The sequence below is a fragment of the Berghia stephanieae genome, chromosome 15 (assembly GCF_034508935.2).
Source record: "Berghia stephanieae isolate SIO BIC M18660-M18661 chromosome 15, UCSD_Bste_1.3, whole genome shotgun sequence".
Classification (NCBI taxonomy): Eukaryota; Metazoa; Mollusca; class Gastropoda; order Nudibranchia; family Aeolidiidae; genus Berghia; species Berghia stephanieae.
The window spans coordinates 12,063,779-12,079,532 of NC_088374.1; the positions used below are offsets into that span (position 1 = coordinate 12,063,779).

A 15,754-nucleotide genomic window follows, 5' to 3' on the forward strand; every position below is an offset into this window, starting at 1 on the left:
GGTCTAAAAATAGATAGACGTAACTTTTGATAAATTTTACCTTTTGTTCCATAAAATATCCATATCTAGACATTATTTGATGCATGATCGAGTATTTATGAATATGTGTTTCTTTTGCCACCTAACAGCCAAATTTTAAAGGTTATTTTCTTTCTATTATTTACATTGGAACGTGAGCTGTCAAGACAGGAACATGTGGTTTGTCATGTGCTTCTAGACCTTTGTTTACGTTTGGGGCACCAACTTTACTGTTCTATAGATTTTTTTACATATAGAGCAGTATAATTATGTGCCCCAAACGTAAACAATAACAAGTTGCTAGTGATTTTCGTTAGGGGCCGGAAAAATTTACGCACAATATAGGTCTCCCAATTTTATAGTTTGAGTTGTAGGCAATACACTTTCAGTATTGAAAATATGTTTACATAAAATCTAACAGTTGCAGAAATAATAATATAAGACTAAATTATTCTGAAAATCAGGCTCCGAATAATTCTCGTTTTGTTCACACCAGCGCAATAATTTGCTCTGGTCTTAAAATAGATAGACTGTAAATTTTGATAAATTTTACCTTTTGTTCCATAAAATATCCATATCTAGACATTATTTGATGCATGATCGGGTATTTATGAATATGTGTTTCTTTTGCCACCTAACAGCCAAATTTTAAAGGTTATTTTTTCTATAATTTACATTGGAACTTGAGCTGTCAAGACAGGAACATGTGGTTTGCCATGTGCTTCTAGACCTTTGTTTACGTTATGGGCACCTAATTATACTGCTCTATTATATTATTCCATCCCTCCCATTGGGAAACCCTATCAATTCTTTGTAAATAAGTAATAGTTGAATAATGGTTTGAACTCGTTGAATAAAAATTGATTGGTAATTAAAAATAAACTTTTGGGGCGAATGAATACAAATCCAACGTTTTTTTAAAATTTGGGTCAAATTGTCATTCAAGCATCCGAAAGATACAAATTATAATGAATAGAATTACTAATACCATATACCATCTGGTTACAACATATCTAATAATCTTACTTTTGGGGGTGGATTGAACGTATTCTTTCACATCTTTGTATTTATTAAACTCGTTACATCTTTATCGTTCAACAACACATTCTCGCAAGCTCGTAGTGTTATCGGGCACTATAAAAATAACTCGTTTAATAAATACAAATAGTGCCACTCTGTGGGGTGTAGTTGCTTCATTGACATAGGCTCTTTACTCACATTCTCTCACCGTATTCAGGTGTAAAATGAGTACATGGATGTTAATCACCAAGTCGAACAGAAGTGACCGATTGTTGTCAATCTGAACAATAATTGAAAGATACCTCAGATCCGTTTTACCTTACTTCCAGAATTTTAAATAAGGAAAATAATTTATAAATTTCGGTCAACATCTGTTTTAACTTTGAATTTTCTTCTTTATAATCACTCCAAACTACAATTTTTAGAGATCAAAATATCAAATCGCTTCCTATATCTTTACAATTACCTAGTTAATCTATAGATAGTATGCGCTTGGCTAAGAAGTTCATAACATTGCCATCCGGAAGTATAACGGACCAACACACACAACACACACACACACACACACAATGTGTAAGCATGAACGTTTATAGTCTGGATAATACCGTTCAGTGAGTATTACTCATAAACGCGGATGGCAAAAAACAATAACAAAAACCAGAGTGACGTCATCTTCATTATATCAATATGTTTCATGTACTTTATACTATTTAATTTTTCTCAGTCAATTTACACTATTATTATACTGTATCTAATTCTCCGCTGTTTAGTAAATTTATTTTCTTAAAAGTTGACATCAATAATATAAACATTAATAGATATCTATATCTTTACAATTATATAATCGGTACGTCCCTTAAATTTATACTGTGTAATTATTCATACAGCTTACAATATTGTTACAATATACCTATTACCATGTTTTACTTTACCACGTTTATTTATTTATGTTATATTTATTTATGTATGTATGTATCATTGTCGGTATTTATACGTCTGTACAAACATTTCCTTTTTGGATGAATAAAGTTTATGATTATTATTATTATTATATTATTATTATTATTATTATTATTATATTATTATTATTATATTATTATTATTATTATTATTATTATTATTATTGTTATTATTATTATTATTGTTATAATAATAATAATAATAATAATAATAATATAATAATAATAATAATAATAATAATAATAATAATAATAATAATAATATAATAATAATAATAATAATAATAATAATAAATAATAATAATAATAATTAATAATAATAATAATAATAATAATAATAATAATAATAATAATAGATCTTTATTGTCCATAAATATGGCAATTTGTCATTTAGTTACACTTGTTATAACGTTAAATGATAACCGTAACATTGAACAGATATCTCTCTCTCTCTCTCTCTCTCTCTCTGCTCTCTCTCTCTCTCTCTCTCTCTCTCTCTCTCTTCCACTCTTTCTTTCACACGTGCGATATACACAACATAAACATATTCATTTCGTTTTCAATTTGTTACAATTGTCGCAATTCGACACCTAAAGTTATCATCATTATCTATTGGTCAGTTAATTTAACATTAAATAAATTAATCAGTTAATTAGTCAACGAATCAATCCTTGGTTTTTCTGTACCATATGAAATATTCAAAATTTTTATTGCTGATGGAACGAACGTTGATTTATATTTGTTAGTTCTACATTTAATCTGACAAAACCTTCTCCCAGATGGTAAAAGACTAAATTCATGGTATGAAATATGTTTTTTATTGTTGGTAAGTGAGAATGCTTTCCTTTCTATTGCTTTTCAATGAATTCTTTCTGCTCCATCAAGAGGATGGTTTATTATTTTTGATGCCTCTTTGATAGATTTTGAAATTTTTGATTTATCTTTAAGTCGGCATCCGCCAAACCATATGGTGCAGCCAAAGGCAATTACACTTTTAATCAATGAGTCATAAACTCTTAACATAATTTTCTTCCTTACTTGAAATGTTCTCAATTTCCTTAGGATGTATAATCTTTGGGCAACTTTCTTAGATATTATATTAATATGTTGAGAGAAATTGAGGAAACTATCAATGGTTATTCCTAAATATTTAAAGTAGTCAACTATCTAACATCACCTTTACCGATTGTCCACACCTTTAAGTCGTTTTTATTTTTTACACCAAACACCTGTTCTTTCGTTTTGTCAACATTTAATTCAAGCTGATTTTGTTTACACCAATCGGTGAACATATTTATTTGTTTGAAATAATTCTTTTCGGTAACTTTATCTTTCAATAAGCCAAGAATAGCAGTATCATCTGCATATTTCACTATAAAACAATTTTCAAAGGATAGTCTGCAGTCGTTGGTGTATAAGATGTACAGGATTGGGAAACTCACGCAGCCTTGGGGACATCCGTTCGACAACGTTCTTTTTTTGGAGATATGTTCAACCAATTTTACACATTGCGGTCTATGGGTCAGAACTCTTTATACCATTTAATAAGGTAGTTTGGAATATCCATGTTGCACAACTTTTGAAGCAAAATATTGTGTTCATGGCATTTATTATTATTATTTTATTATTATTATTATTATTATTATTATTATTATTATTATTATTATTATTATTATTATTATATTATTATATTATTATTATTTATTATCTATTATTTTATTATCTTCTTCTTCTTCTTCTTCTTCTTTCTTCTTCTTTCTTCTTCTTCTTCTTCTTCTTTCTTCTTCTTCTTTTCTTTCTTCTTATTCTTATTATTATATTATTATTATTATTATTATTATTATTATTATTATTATTATTATTATTATTATTATTATTATTATTATTATTATTATTATTATTATTATTATTATTATTATTATTATTATTAAGAGCGTTGTCTATGTCCGAAAAATTTCAATATCCTCTAACAGGCGTTATGTCTCGTCCTACATGTTAAGCATTGTTGTTGGTTTTGAACCCCTTGTGAAGCGCTTCAAACACGTTTAGTGGATATTGCGCTATATAAAAGATCAAGTTCTGTGTCAATTCAGTGCAATTTATGTGTAATAAAAACGGTTAGTTGTAAATTGACCTGTAAAATGTTGTCTCCCTTCTTAATCTCTAGAGATAATGATCGATGTTTATTTGAGGTTACCATATTTGGGACAGTAGCGAGGTGTACTTATATTCAGGTCTGATAACCCAGAGTGTTATGGGCCCATTGTTATTATTGAAATGCTTCAAACCAAGGCAAATTATTGTCCTAAACAACGCTGTTAAAACTAGCCAAAATAGAGTTCGGTTATCAGACCTGCTAATATGAGCACATTGGTCAGTAGGTATAAATTCGTATCAATTTTGTTCTGACTTCTATTAAGATGGCGACATCACTGTAATGAAAAATCTACTGACGTCAACCAGTGCCATGCTAAGTACAGCAGTTTATCAAGAGAGCATCATGATCCATGAACTTGGCGTTCTTAAGCGGCAACTCAAATACCGGGAGGAACAACTACGAAAAAATTTAGAAGAAGTACAAAGCCTACGTTGGCAGAAAGGTGAGTTAAATATTAATAATATCGAGTTCGTACAATACGTAACCCCTCGTCTTAAAACGATATTATATCGGAATGGATCGGACTGACTTGCACTTTTTTGCAGGTCTGATAACTCATGGGTTCATTGTTGTCGTTGAAATCTCAAACATTGACGGAAAAATATTGTATAATACAACAATGTTAATTAAACTAGGCCCATGATGGCGTTCGGATGTCAGACCTGCATATGTGTACAAGTAGAATCGATTCTAAATTGGGTAATTTAGCATCGCTCAGAGCGAGACTCAAACGAAAGACTTTCCGATCCGATAGGGAGTGTCATGACAAGAGAACACATTATCTCAAAACAATTTTAAAGCGAACGCAGTTGTCAACAGTTGATGCATAACCAACAGTTCGTAACTTGGATTAAGTTTTCTACAAATATGGACCAAAATTGTGATGTCAAAAATCTTATTACAATGTCCTAGTAAATGTAAAACCACTCTTCGGAACTTACCTTGTGGAATTGATCTTCTGGTTTCAGAGTGAAGGCATTTTATTTCATAAGTAAAATATATGCTGGTCGCCAATAAAAATCACCTATCCTCGCTCTTCAACGTCCCAAGGTTTTTTAGTAATACAATTAATTAGATATGCTTTTATAGTGTGTTTTTGTTGTTGGCTGAAGAAGGGTTTTGAGCCCGAAACGTTCCTTGTTTGGTATTTTGTTCTTTTTTATGTTTTTTAGCTGTCATTTTCAATTTGTGTTTACTGTTTGCTATAATTGAAGAAACGGATACCATATATTTTTTTTAACCTTTAATCCAGAAACTGCATCCTCCGTCTTTCTGGCTACATACCCGTCGCCTATGACATACTATAAAGGTGCAAAGCTCACTTATAATAAAGCGATTCAGTATCCTGGGGATCACTTTGACAACACCACTGGCATTTACACAGTTCCATTTGATGGAATTTATTCATTCACCTCATGGATAGCAACCCAATATACATTTGGTAAGTATTGCTCGCTTCTTCTTCTTCTTCTTCTTCTTCTTCTTCTTCTTCTTCTTCTTCTTCTTCTTCTTCTTCTTCTTCTTCTTCTTCTTCTTCTTCTTCTTCTTCCCTTCTTTCTTCTTCTTCTTCTTCTTCTTCTTTTCTTCTTCTTCTCTTCTTCTTCTTCTTCTTCTTCTTCTTCTTCTTCTTCTTCTTCTTCTTCTTCTTCTTCTTCTTCTTCTTCTTCTTCTTCTTCTTTCGGTTATCTCGCATTTTGCAGGGTTGCCATACTGAATGCCACATCTCCATGCATCTCGTTTCATAGCATCATCTTCCTCCATGCTCAGTTCTTAATCCAACTATCTAGTCTAAGGGCGTCCCTTATTACATGTCCAAATCAGTTCGATCTATATTCTCTCTTCTTTATTGTTACACAACGTGTGTCCTTACCTTATCTTATTTCTCTTAGCATTAGGAATAGATGACAATGTGAAATTGAATGTAAGCTTCAATATATGATACGAAAACATAAAATGGACGTTTCAGATTTTCCCTTTATCAACAAAACAGGATGAATGAAACACTACAGACGAAAGAGATAATGTGGTTGTGAGGTTGTTAATATGAATAAGCAAAAAACACGTGTTTTTATATATTAATCTTAACAACCCCACTACAATATTATCTCATTCTTTTCTAGCGTTCCATTCAATCTGTTTTGTTGATAAAGGGGAAATCTGAAACGTCCATTTTATTTGTTTTCGTATATTAAATTGAAGCCAACATTCAATTTCACATTGTTATTTAATTCTTCGAGCAGCAACATTTACATTTTTCAGCACTAGGAAGCGCATAAAGCCTGAATACTTCCCTTCCATTTGCCCAGGTCCCTTGCTGCAGTTCTTGCTCGTTCCCAGAAGTATAACATCTCCCATCATACTCTTCCTCTCCCCAATTTTGCACCATGTCGAATTTGGGCGTCCCTTCCTCGTTTTTCCTGCCCGTGTCCATCCCTCAGCTTGTATCGACGTGCAAGTCGGCTATGCGATCTTGTGGTATAACATTTGCCTTCGGATTGGTTTAATCCTCACTGGACGCATAGTTGAGTCCTTGGAAAAGACATTTAGTGGATATTGCGCAATATAGAAAATCAATTTTTTTTCTATATTGTAGGCCCGATTAACCAATTCATTATGGGCTCATGGTTGTAATGGAAATATCAAAAATTGACGCAAAACATTGTCCCTGACAACAATGTGTAACTAGACCCAGAATTACGTTCGGATGTGGGATATGAAAACATGATGTATACGTCGGTCGGTCGTATCTAATTAGAAAATATTTTTAAAAACCCTTGTGATATCGAATATGTAACCACAAGTTGAAAACAGTATGTTGTCGAGGTGAACTAGATTGCATATCGAGGGTCAGCAGATCAAATCTCTGAAGTTCCGAATTTCACGATCGGCGGATCAAAACTCTGAAATCTACATACGACGTTTTATTAAGGTGCGGTTTGGAAGCTTTAATAAAAAACCATAATGACCTATTTTGGACGGATTTAATCATTCTGTATCATCATTATATATTTAGAAAAACAACATTTTGGTGAAAAATGTAAATTATGGGTTGATACCCGTTTTGCGACCTGATTTGGGGGTCTGGCATAAAGAATAAAACAATCTTTAGGCAAACGTTCCACAAAAACTAATGGAGTAATGCCCTCCATATTCTTCCTTCCTATCAACATTGTAGCATATTGTGTCACCATAGTGAGATTTTATAGCTTTAGACTATGACATTTTTATTAGAACATGCACTATAAAATTGAGACTCAAAATGTTCTGACAAAATTGATGTTAAAATGTATTCAAAATACACTATCCTTATCAATAAAATCTCTCAATGGTGACATAACACATTATCTCTGTGATATCTGTGGAACTCTTCAGACAATTTGATAAATCCCATGAATTGATGATCATCGCGGGGGATCGGTATGCAGATCTCACCACTTTCCGCCTTCTCCAAGAGTTCCTTCATCTTCATCCCTTTCCATTCCTTGATATTGTCCATTCAAACTTTCCTTTGTCTTCCTCTTCTTCTTCCTCTTTTAAGGGTACCCTCCATTACCAATCTGCAAAAACCTTTATGCCTCACATTGTGGCCAAACCAAGATAATTTCCTCCTTCTGACTGTGTTAATGAGGGGTTCCTCTAGTCCTGCACGATCTTGCACCTCTTCCTGTAAGTCTTTCTGATTCTGTGTTCTGTATACGGCAGCCAGATGAGTTTTCGATAGCTTTTCATCTCAAAACCAGAGATTTTGCGCTTTAATTCTGCAGTTACAGTCCATGCCTCGCAACCGTATTGTTTTATGTAAAGTACCGGCGATTTGTACAGTTTAATTTTTATTTTGAAAGTCATTGGACTTTTCCATATTTTTGTCAGTCTTGTTAGTGTTGCTGTTGGCATTCCTTTTCTTGACTTAATCTCAGTTGTACTGGTAACGTCCCTGGTTAGCAGAAATATTGACACTTCCTCGAGTTTTTCATTATCGATTGAAATGTCTGCATGCCCATCATTTCTGCAGTTTACCAGTATCTGAGATTTTTCTGTACTTATTTCCAAGCCGTACTGTATTGTTTTATGTTAAAGTAAGTCAGTTACATATTGTAGTTCTTGTCATTTTCAGTCATGAAGTCTATGTCGTCACCAAAACGCAAATTACTGTTTCCGCACGCCAATTGATACAGAGGTTTGATGATTTTTGAGAGCTTCGCTCATAATTTTCTCTAGCTACACGTTAAAGAACATTGGGGTAAGTATGCAACCTTGTCTGACGCCCACATTTGTCCGGAAGAACTCACCAAGCTCGTTGAAAACTGCACTTGACGCAGTACTATAGAGTGCATTGATTATTTGGATTAGACTCTCTTCAAAACCATAACAGCGTAGTGTATCACTGTTAAATGCTTTCCGGAAGTCTATGAAATTGTGAAATAGTTAGTTATTTTTCGTGGCGAAGGAATTTTTCTGTCAGAATTCTGTTATTGAAGACTTGCTGTACTGTGCTTCTTCCAGCTCGAAGATTAGCTTGCTAGTCGTTTTTTGGGTGTCATTCTGTTAAGTATAATCCGCAGAAGTATTTTACTTGGGTGGGTAATGAAACCTATGGTCCTATAGTTACTGCACTTTTCCAGGTCTCCTTTTATTCGGAGAGGGATAATCAGTCCAGTCTTTTGGCTACCTTGTCTCATTCATTATCTTTGGCATAGAATTGTCATTGCCTCCACTGTCTCCTCTTCACCGTTTTTAAAAGTTCTGCTGGAACGTTATCTATTCAATGGATTTTGTTGGAGCTTAAACCCTGGATTGCTGCCTCAACCTCAGGTTTGATTGTTCTTGGTGTGTCTGGGTTTTGTGTTTTTCTGTTCTCTGTCAAGACTGATGGGTCTGGGCTCAAGTCGATGTTATAAAGCCCTTTGCAGTATTCGGTCAATCTGATCATGACATCTTTCTGGGTAAGTAGAGCACCCTTTCTGTCTTCATTACAAACGCTTTTGGTCTACTAGGGTTTCAAGATATCATAGGCTTTCTTTACATTCTCGTGCTGCATCCCATGATCAATGACTCTGCATTTTCCCACTTACCCAGCGTTCCTTTGCCTTGGCATATTATTATTATTATTATTATTATTATTATTATTATTATTATTATTATTATTATTATTATTATTATTATTATTATTATTATTATTATTATTATTATTATTAATTATTAACTTATTATTATCATTATTATTATCATTGATATTATTTTATATTTTATATATTATTATTATTATTATTATTATTATTATTATATTATTATTATTATTATTATTATTATTATTATTATTATTATTATTATTATTTATATTTATTATTATATCATTAATTATCATTAATTATTATTAACATTATTATTATTATTATTATTATTATCATTAATTATTATTATTATTATTATTATTATTATTATTATTATTATTATTATTATTATTATTATTATTATATTATTATTATTTATTATTATTATTAATTATTATTATTATTATATATTATTATTATTATTATTATCATTATTATTATTATGTTATAAAATTTTATATCTTATTATTAATTTATAATTCTTTATTATATTTGTTATTTAATATTATTTTTAATTTTTATTATTATTATTTTATTACATTACATTATTATTCATTATTATATTATTAAATTATTATTATTATTTTAATTTTTTATATTATTATTATTATTATTATTATTATTAATTATTATTATTATATTATTATTCATTATATATTATTATTATCATTATTATTATTTATTATTATTATTATTATTATTATTATTATTATTATTATTATATTATTATTATTATTATTATTATTATTATTATTATTATTATTATTATATAATATATATAATAATGATATAAATAATAATAATAATAATAATAATAATAATAATATATAATAATAATAATAATAATAATAATAATAATAATAATAATAATAATAATAATAATAATAATAATAATAATAATAATAATAATAATAATATTTCATCAGACTGGTTTTATTTCTGTTTTGTTTTCTTTTTAGGGAAAAGTATAGCATTAGTGATTGCCATACGAGTGGATGGAACGACGCCGGCAGTGAATGTGATCAATCTCTATCACCCGTTTATTGAGTCTTCTGTGACCTGTAATCTGAAACTAAACGCTGGACAGAAAGTTTACACTGAAGTCCTTTTCAAGGTCGCTGTCCCAAGCCATAACATGCAGAATTTGCTTTATGGGCTCTACATATAGTGGATTTTCTGGCAATCTTGTAAAATTATTACCACAATTGTCAACTAAAACAACAACAACACCAATACCAATATAATTTGGATAGCATCTTAATGTTCCGTCCTACATGTGAAATGTTGCTGTTGGCCAGGGACCCCTTGTAAAGCGCTTTGAGCACGTTTAGTTGATATTGCGCTATATAAAAGCTCAATCTTTTTCATCGGTCTTATCACCTCAAACAAACAATGTATAGACAATTGATTCTGTGGGTTTAGTTAAATTACTCACAACACCTCCTAGCGGATATAACGTACTACCAACACTCACACACAACTATGTGTCACCTTAATCGTTTATAGAGTGATTGATAGAATTTAACCCTTATTCGACCAACACAAAGAACAATGGAAGCATATAATATACATCTGCTTTTTTAGTAATGGAATTTTGGTTTTATTGTTGTTCGTTTTTTTTTTTTTTTTTTTTTGTTTGTTTTTTGGCTGAAGAAAGGTTATGAGCCCGAAACGTTCATGTTAAGTATTTTGTTGTAGTTATATTCATTTTTGTTTGTTGCTTTTGTACATAACTGCTGATATTATCATGCTTTTTTGAGGCTGCAATGTGTGCTATGCGTTTAGCTAAAAATCTCAAACCATCCACCAGCCAAATTAAACATGCTAACACACAAAAATGTTTGTAATCTTTAACGTTCATGGTGTGATTGCAATAATAATTTAGTAAGAACTGATCTCTAACCAGCTGTCTAAAAATTATAACAAAGAGCTGAGTTGCGCCAGCTTCGTCCCTTCAATAAAGGATCTGGATATGAATATACAGTTTGGAATAGAATTTTAACTTATTGTGTCAAATCGGGAAGGACGGTGCGATGTCAACAAACTGGTTCCTATTTCATTGGAAGTGTAAAACCATTTTACGGAGGACTGGATACATACCTTGAGTAAATGATAGAGTTTCAGAGCAATGGCATCTTATCATCTAGTCTAAATTGAGATTTATGAGCTTTTATATAGCGCAATATCCACTAAACGTACTCAAAGCGCTTTACAGGGGGTTCCTTTCCAACAGCAACATTTAATATTTAAGACAAGACATGACGCCTGTAAGGCGATTTTATGATCTTTATCGGACAGAGACAACGCTGTTAACGACCAGGTACTCAATTTACCCCTGAGTACGGTGAGAGAATGTGAGTAAAGAGCTTTTTCCAAGGACTCAACTATTCGCCGAGCGAGGCTCGAACCCAGAACCTTCCGATCCAAAAGCGAGTGTCATACCACAAGACCACCTAGCTATGTGCTGGGCAAAAAAAATCATCCCTCCGCGATATAATATTACGGCCTATAATCCTAAGAATCTGCCTATAGATAGTTCGAAGATGACGTCACTCAGGTCTTTGTTTTGTTTTTTGCCATCCGCGTTTATGAGTTATGCTCACTGAACTGTATTAACTGACTATAAACGTTCATGGATACACACAGTTTTGTGTGTTGGTCCGTTATACTTCCGGATGGCAATGAGCTTCTTAGCCAAGCGCATACTATCTATACAACGTGCTACTGAAATAGTCATGCCACCGTTATGTAACCTTTTTATTATAACAGGTACTCCGAAGGACTGATTGCACACACACACACACACACACACACACACATACACACACACACACATTCTCTCTCTCTCTCTCTCTCTCTCTCTCTCTCTCTCTCTCTCTCTCGCCCAAGGATTTACGATTGTGCGGCTATGTGGTCTTGTGGCGTGACACTCGCTTTCGGATCAGAAACGCATACTTAAGTCCTTGTAAAAGGCTTTATAGATATAACGAAGATGACGTCACTCAAGCCTTTGTTATTGTATTTTGCCATCCGCGTTGATGAGTGATTCTCACTAAACTGTATCAACCACACTATAAAAGTTCATGGTTACACATAGTTTTGTGTGCTGGTCGATATACTTCCGGATGGCAATGTTATCAGTTTCTTAGCCAAGTGCATACTATCTATAGATAGTTCGAAGATGACGTCACTCATGTCTTTGTTATTGTTTTTGCAACCCGCGTTTATGAGTAATGCTCACTGAACTGTATTAACCGGATTATAAACTTTCATGGATATAGACAGTTTTTTGTGTTGGTCCGTTATACTTCCGGATGGCAATGTTATGAGCTTCTTGGCCAAGCGCATACTATCTATACTCACATTGTCTCACCGTTCCAGGTGTACAATGAGTAACTAGCCGTTAAAAACAAGAAATGAAATGAGTAGGAATGTGACAGAAGACAATAGAGAATAAAAATTGAGCGGCGGCGATGGGGGTTCGAACCCGTGACCTGGCCGGGGAGAGTGTGACTCTAAAGTATGAGCTATCGTGCGAACCCCCATGGCCGCCGCCAAATTTGTATTCTCCATTGTCTTCTGGCACTTTCCTACTCACTTCAATTCTTGTTGTTATCAACATAAGTGCCTGCCCCACTCACTTTTCTAACTAGCCGTTAACAGCGTTGTCTCTGTCGAAAAAAAAAAGTATTTTCGCTTAACAGGAGTTATGTCTCTTGCTACATGTTAGGTATTCCTGTTGGTCAAGGACCCTTTGAACACGTTTAGTGGATAATGCGCTATATATATATATATATATATATATATATATATATATATATATATATATATATATATATATATATAAGAAAACGCTCAAAGCAAAATGGTTTGATGGCATGCCTTGTCTTTCCTATAACATTGAGTTCTCTAGATAGAATGAAGATGACGTCACTCAAGCCTTTGTTATTGTATTTTGCCATCCGCATTTGTGAGTGATTCTCACTAATCTGTATTACCCCGACTATAAAAGTCCATGATTACACAAAGTTTTGTGTGTTGGTCCGTTATACTTCCGGATGGCAATGTTATGAGCTTCTTAGCCAAACGCATATATCTATAATAATAATAATATGGCGTCGCAGTCCTAATGGCGCTTGCCGTGAACTGTTTTTGTTCAAGAGATGGTTCTCCATTTCTCTCTGTCCTGTGCCAGTAGTTTAAGTTGAGAGAGGTCTTTGTTGGTATGGAGGTGTCTTGGAAGAGATGGTTCTTGATTTTGCTGGGTGCTGGCTGTTTGGTCGTGTTGTGATGAGTCTAGGTGTTGTTTGTAGTACTGTTGAAGATCTTGGTTTAGTGATTTTGGGAGTGAGGTGGGTGTTCTGCCAGCGTACTTTTTGCCATTCTGTGACAGGTATTCCTCCATGGCCGTTTGTGTAGGGATTGACTCGTCTCGCCTAAGAATATGTCCGAAAAGTTTCCATCTTTGGTATTTGATGGTGTCGCTGATTGGTCTCTTTTGGCAGCGTTCGTATAGTTCGTCATTTGATATTTTATCTGGCCAATATATTCCTAACATTGTTCTTAGATGTTTTCTGTGTAGTGCGTTTAATTTTTCTAAGTTTGATTTTGTTAGTCCCCATGTGCCGCAGTTGTAGAGGAGTATGGGCAGGACGAGTGCTTCGTAAAGTTGGATTTTTCTTTGTTGACTGATGAAATCACGGTTCCAAATGTTTCTGAGGGACTGGGATGCCCGTTGAGCCAAAAGTTTTCTTTGATGGATATCTTCGATTTCGTTGATGAGGTTTCCTAATTTTCTTACACTTTTCCAGTTATCTTGATTCCTATGGATGGTTGTGAGTTCTGTTTTTGACTCGTTTACTTTTAAGTTCCATTCTTTGAGCACATTTGAAATAATGGGGATGAATCTTTCTGCTTCATGTTTTGTGTCGAATATTAAGTCTACGTCGTCTGCATAAATGAGTTCTGTTGTTAGTCTGTTGCTTATGGGTATATGTGTTCTTAATTCTTTTAACGCTGCTTCTAAGTATACTATGAATAATATTGGACTTAAGCTATCGCCTTGTGGGGTTCCTAATGTTGTGTTAATTGTGGTCGATTCTTTTCCTGAGGTGAAGACAAGAGAAGTGTTAGCTAATACTATCTATAGTAGGAATGAAATTGGTGTCATCAGCACTTTGTTATTGTTTTTAACCAACCATTCTTATGATTAATTCTCACTTAATCTGTAACGTTCACAAGTTACACATAGTTTAGTGTTTTGAAAAGTTATATATGAGTCAAGTCACCATGGTACAATTTGGAGGTAAAACGTATAAAGAAGAGAAAAGAAAAGCGGAGAAGAAATGGAAAAAATCTGGCCTGACAATTGATAAGGAAACTTACATATCATTCAAACATAGACTCAAAGAGGCGACAATTAAGGCAAAGCGTATCTACTATCTTGATAAAGTTGATAACATAAAAAGTCCGAAGGAGTTTTATAAAATCTCAAATAAGCTTCTAGGCAAAGAGATCAAAACAAGCCTGCCACACCACACTGACGACAAGCAACTCGCGGACTGCTTTGTAGAGTATTTCATGAATAAAATAACAACGATACGGAGTGAACTTGACACAGACGAAACAGAAGCAGAATATACCTCTTTTTATGGTGAACCCTTAACATCTTTCAAAGAAATTTCAATAAATGACACAAAGAAAACGATTCTCTCTAGTCCTAGCAAATCATGTAGGCTCGACCCTTTACCAACATCCCTTTTGAAGGAGTGTATTGATGAACTTGCACCTTACATCACTGAATTGATTAATCAATCATTAAGGAGGGAGTTGTTCCAGAAAGCTTCAAGAAAGCATTGGTGAAGCCATTGTTGAAGAAAGCGGGACTTGACAGTGATAATTTTAAAAACTTTAGGCCTGTATCAAATCTACCATTCATTTCCAAAATTCTAGAAAAGATTGTACTAAAACAACTTTCTTGTCACGTGAAACATAATAACCTCGATGAGTGCTTTCAATCGGCCTATCGGCAAAATCATAGCACAGAAACAGCATTGATGAGAATCACAAATGACTTGCTGCAAATTATTGATCAAGGAAAAACCACCATCCTTAGTCTTCTCGATCTTTCGGCGGCCTTTGACACCATCGACCATGCCATACTACTTCGAAGGCTACAAGTTACTTTCGGCATATCGGGCACTGCTCTAAACTGGTTTGCATCATATCTTACTCAAAGAACTCAATCAGTTTTAATTGGGGAAGTAACTTCGTCAGAGCGTGACCTTCATTTTGGTGTACCTCAAGGATCCGTTTTAGGTCCAGTCCTTTTTGTACTTTACACTTCCCCTGTTGTGAGAATCTTAGAGCAACATTCTCTCGCTTACCATATGTACGCCGACGATACCCAGATATATAGCATGTGTTTGCAATCCGATATAGTTTCAAAGATAACTGTTTACGAACAATGCATCAACCATGTGATGAGA

At 33.3% G+C, this 15,754-nt stretch overlaps 1 protein-coding gene across 1 annotated transcript; it reads left to right on the forward strand.

Annotated features, from left to right (window-relative positions):
- The first annotated feature begins 4,409 nt into the window (after positions 1-4,409).
- LOC144960280 (uncharacterized) lies at positions 4,410-10,728 on the forward strand. The gene is made up of 3 exons (XM_078893322.1): positions 4,410-4,597; positions 5,408-5,596; positions 10,226-10,728. The coding sequence occupies exons 1-3, from the start codon at positions 4,435-4,437 to the stop codon at positions 10,432-10,434; spliced, it is 561 nt and encodes a 186-aa protein (XP_078749448.1). The 5' UTR covers positions 4,410-4,434; the 3' UTR covers positions 10,435-10,728.
- The last annotated feature ends 5,026 nt before the right edge of the window (positions 10,729-15,754 follow it).

Bases quoted from the DNA above. Each gene is read 5' to 3' on its own strand.
- LOC144960280 (XM_078893322.1), top strand. From the start codon at position 4,435: ATGAAAAATCTACTGACGTCAACCAGTGCCATGCTAAGTACAGCAGTT. The intron at 4,598-5,407 runs GTGAGTTAAATA...CCTTTAATCCAG, and splicing joins AAGCCTACGTTGGCAGAAAG to AAACTGCATCCTCCGTCTTT. The intron at 5,597-10,225 runs GTAAGTATTGCT...TTTTCTTTTTAG, and splicing joins AGCAACCCAATATACATTTG to GGAAAAGTATAGCATTAGTG.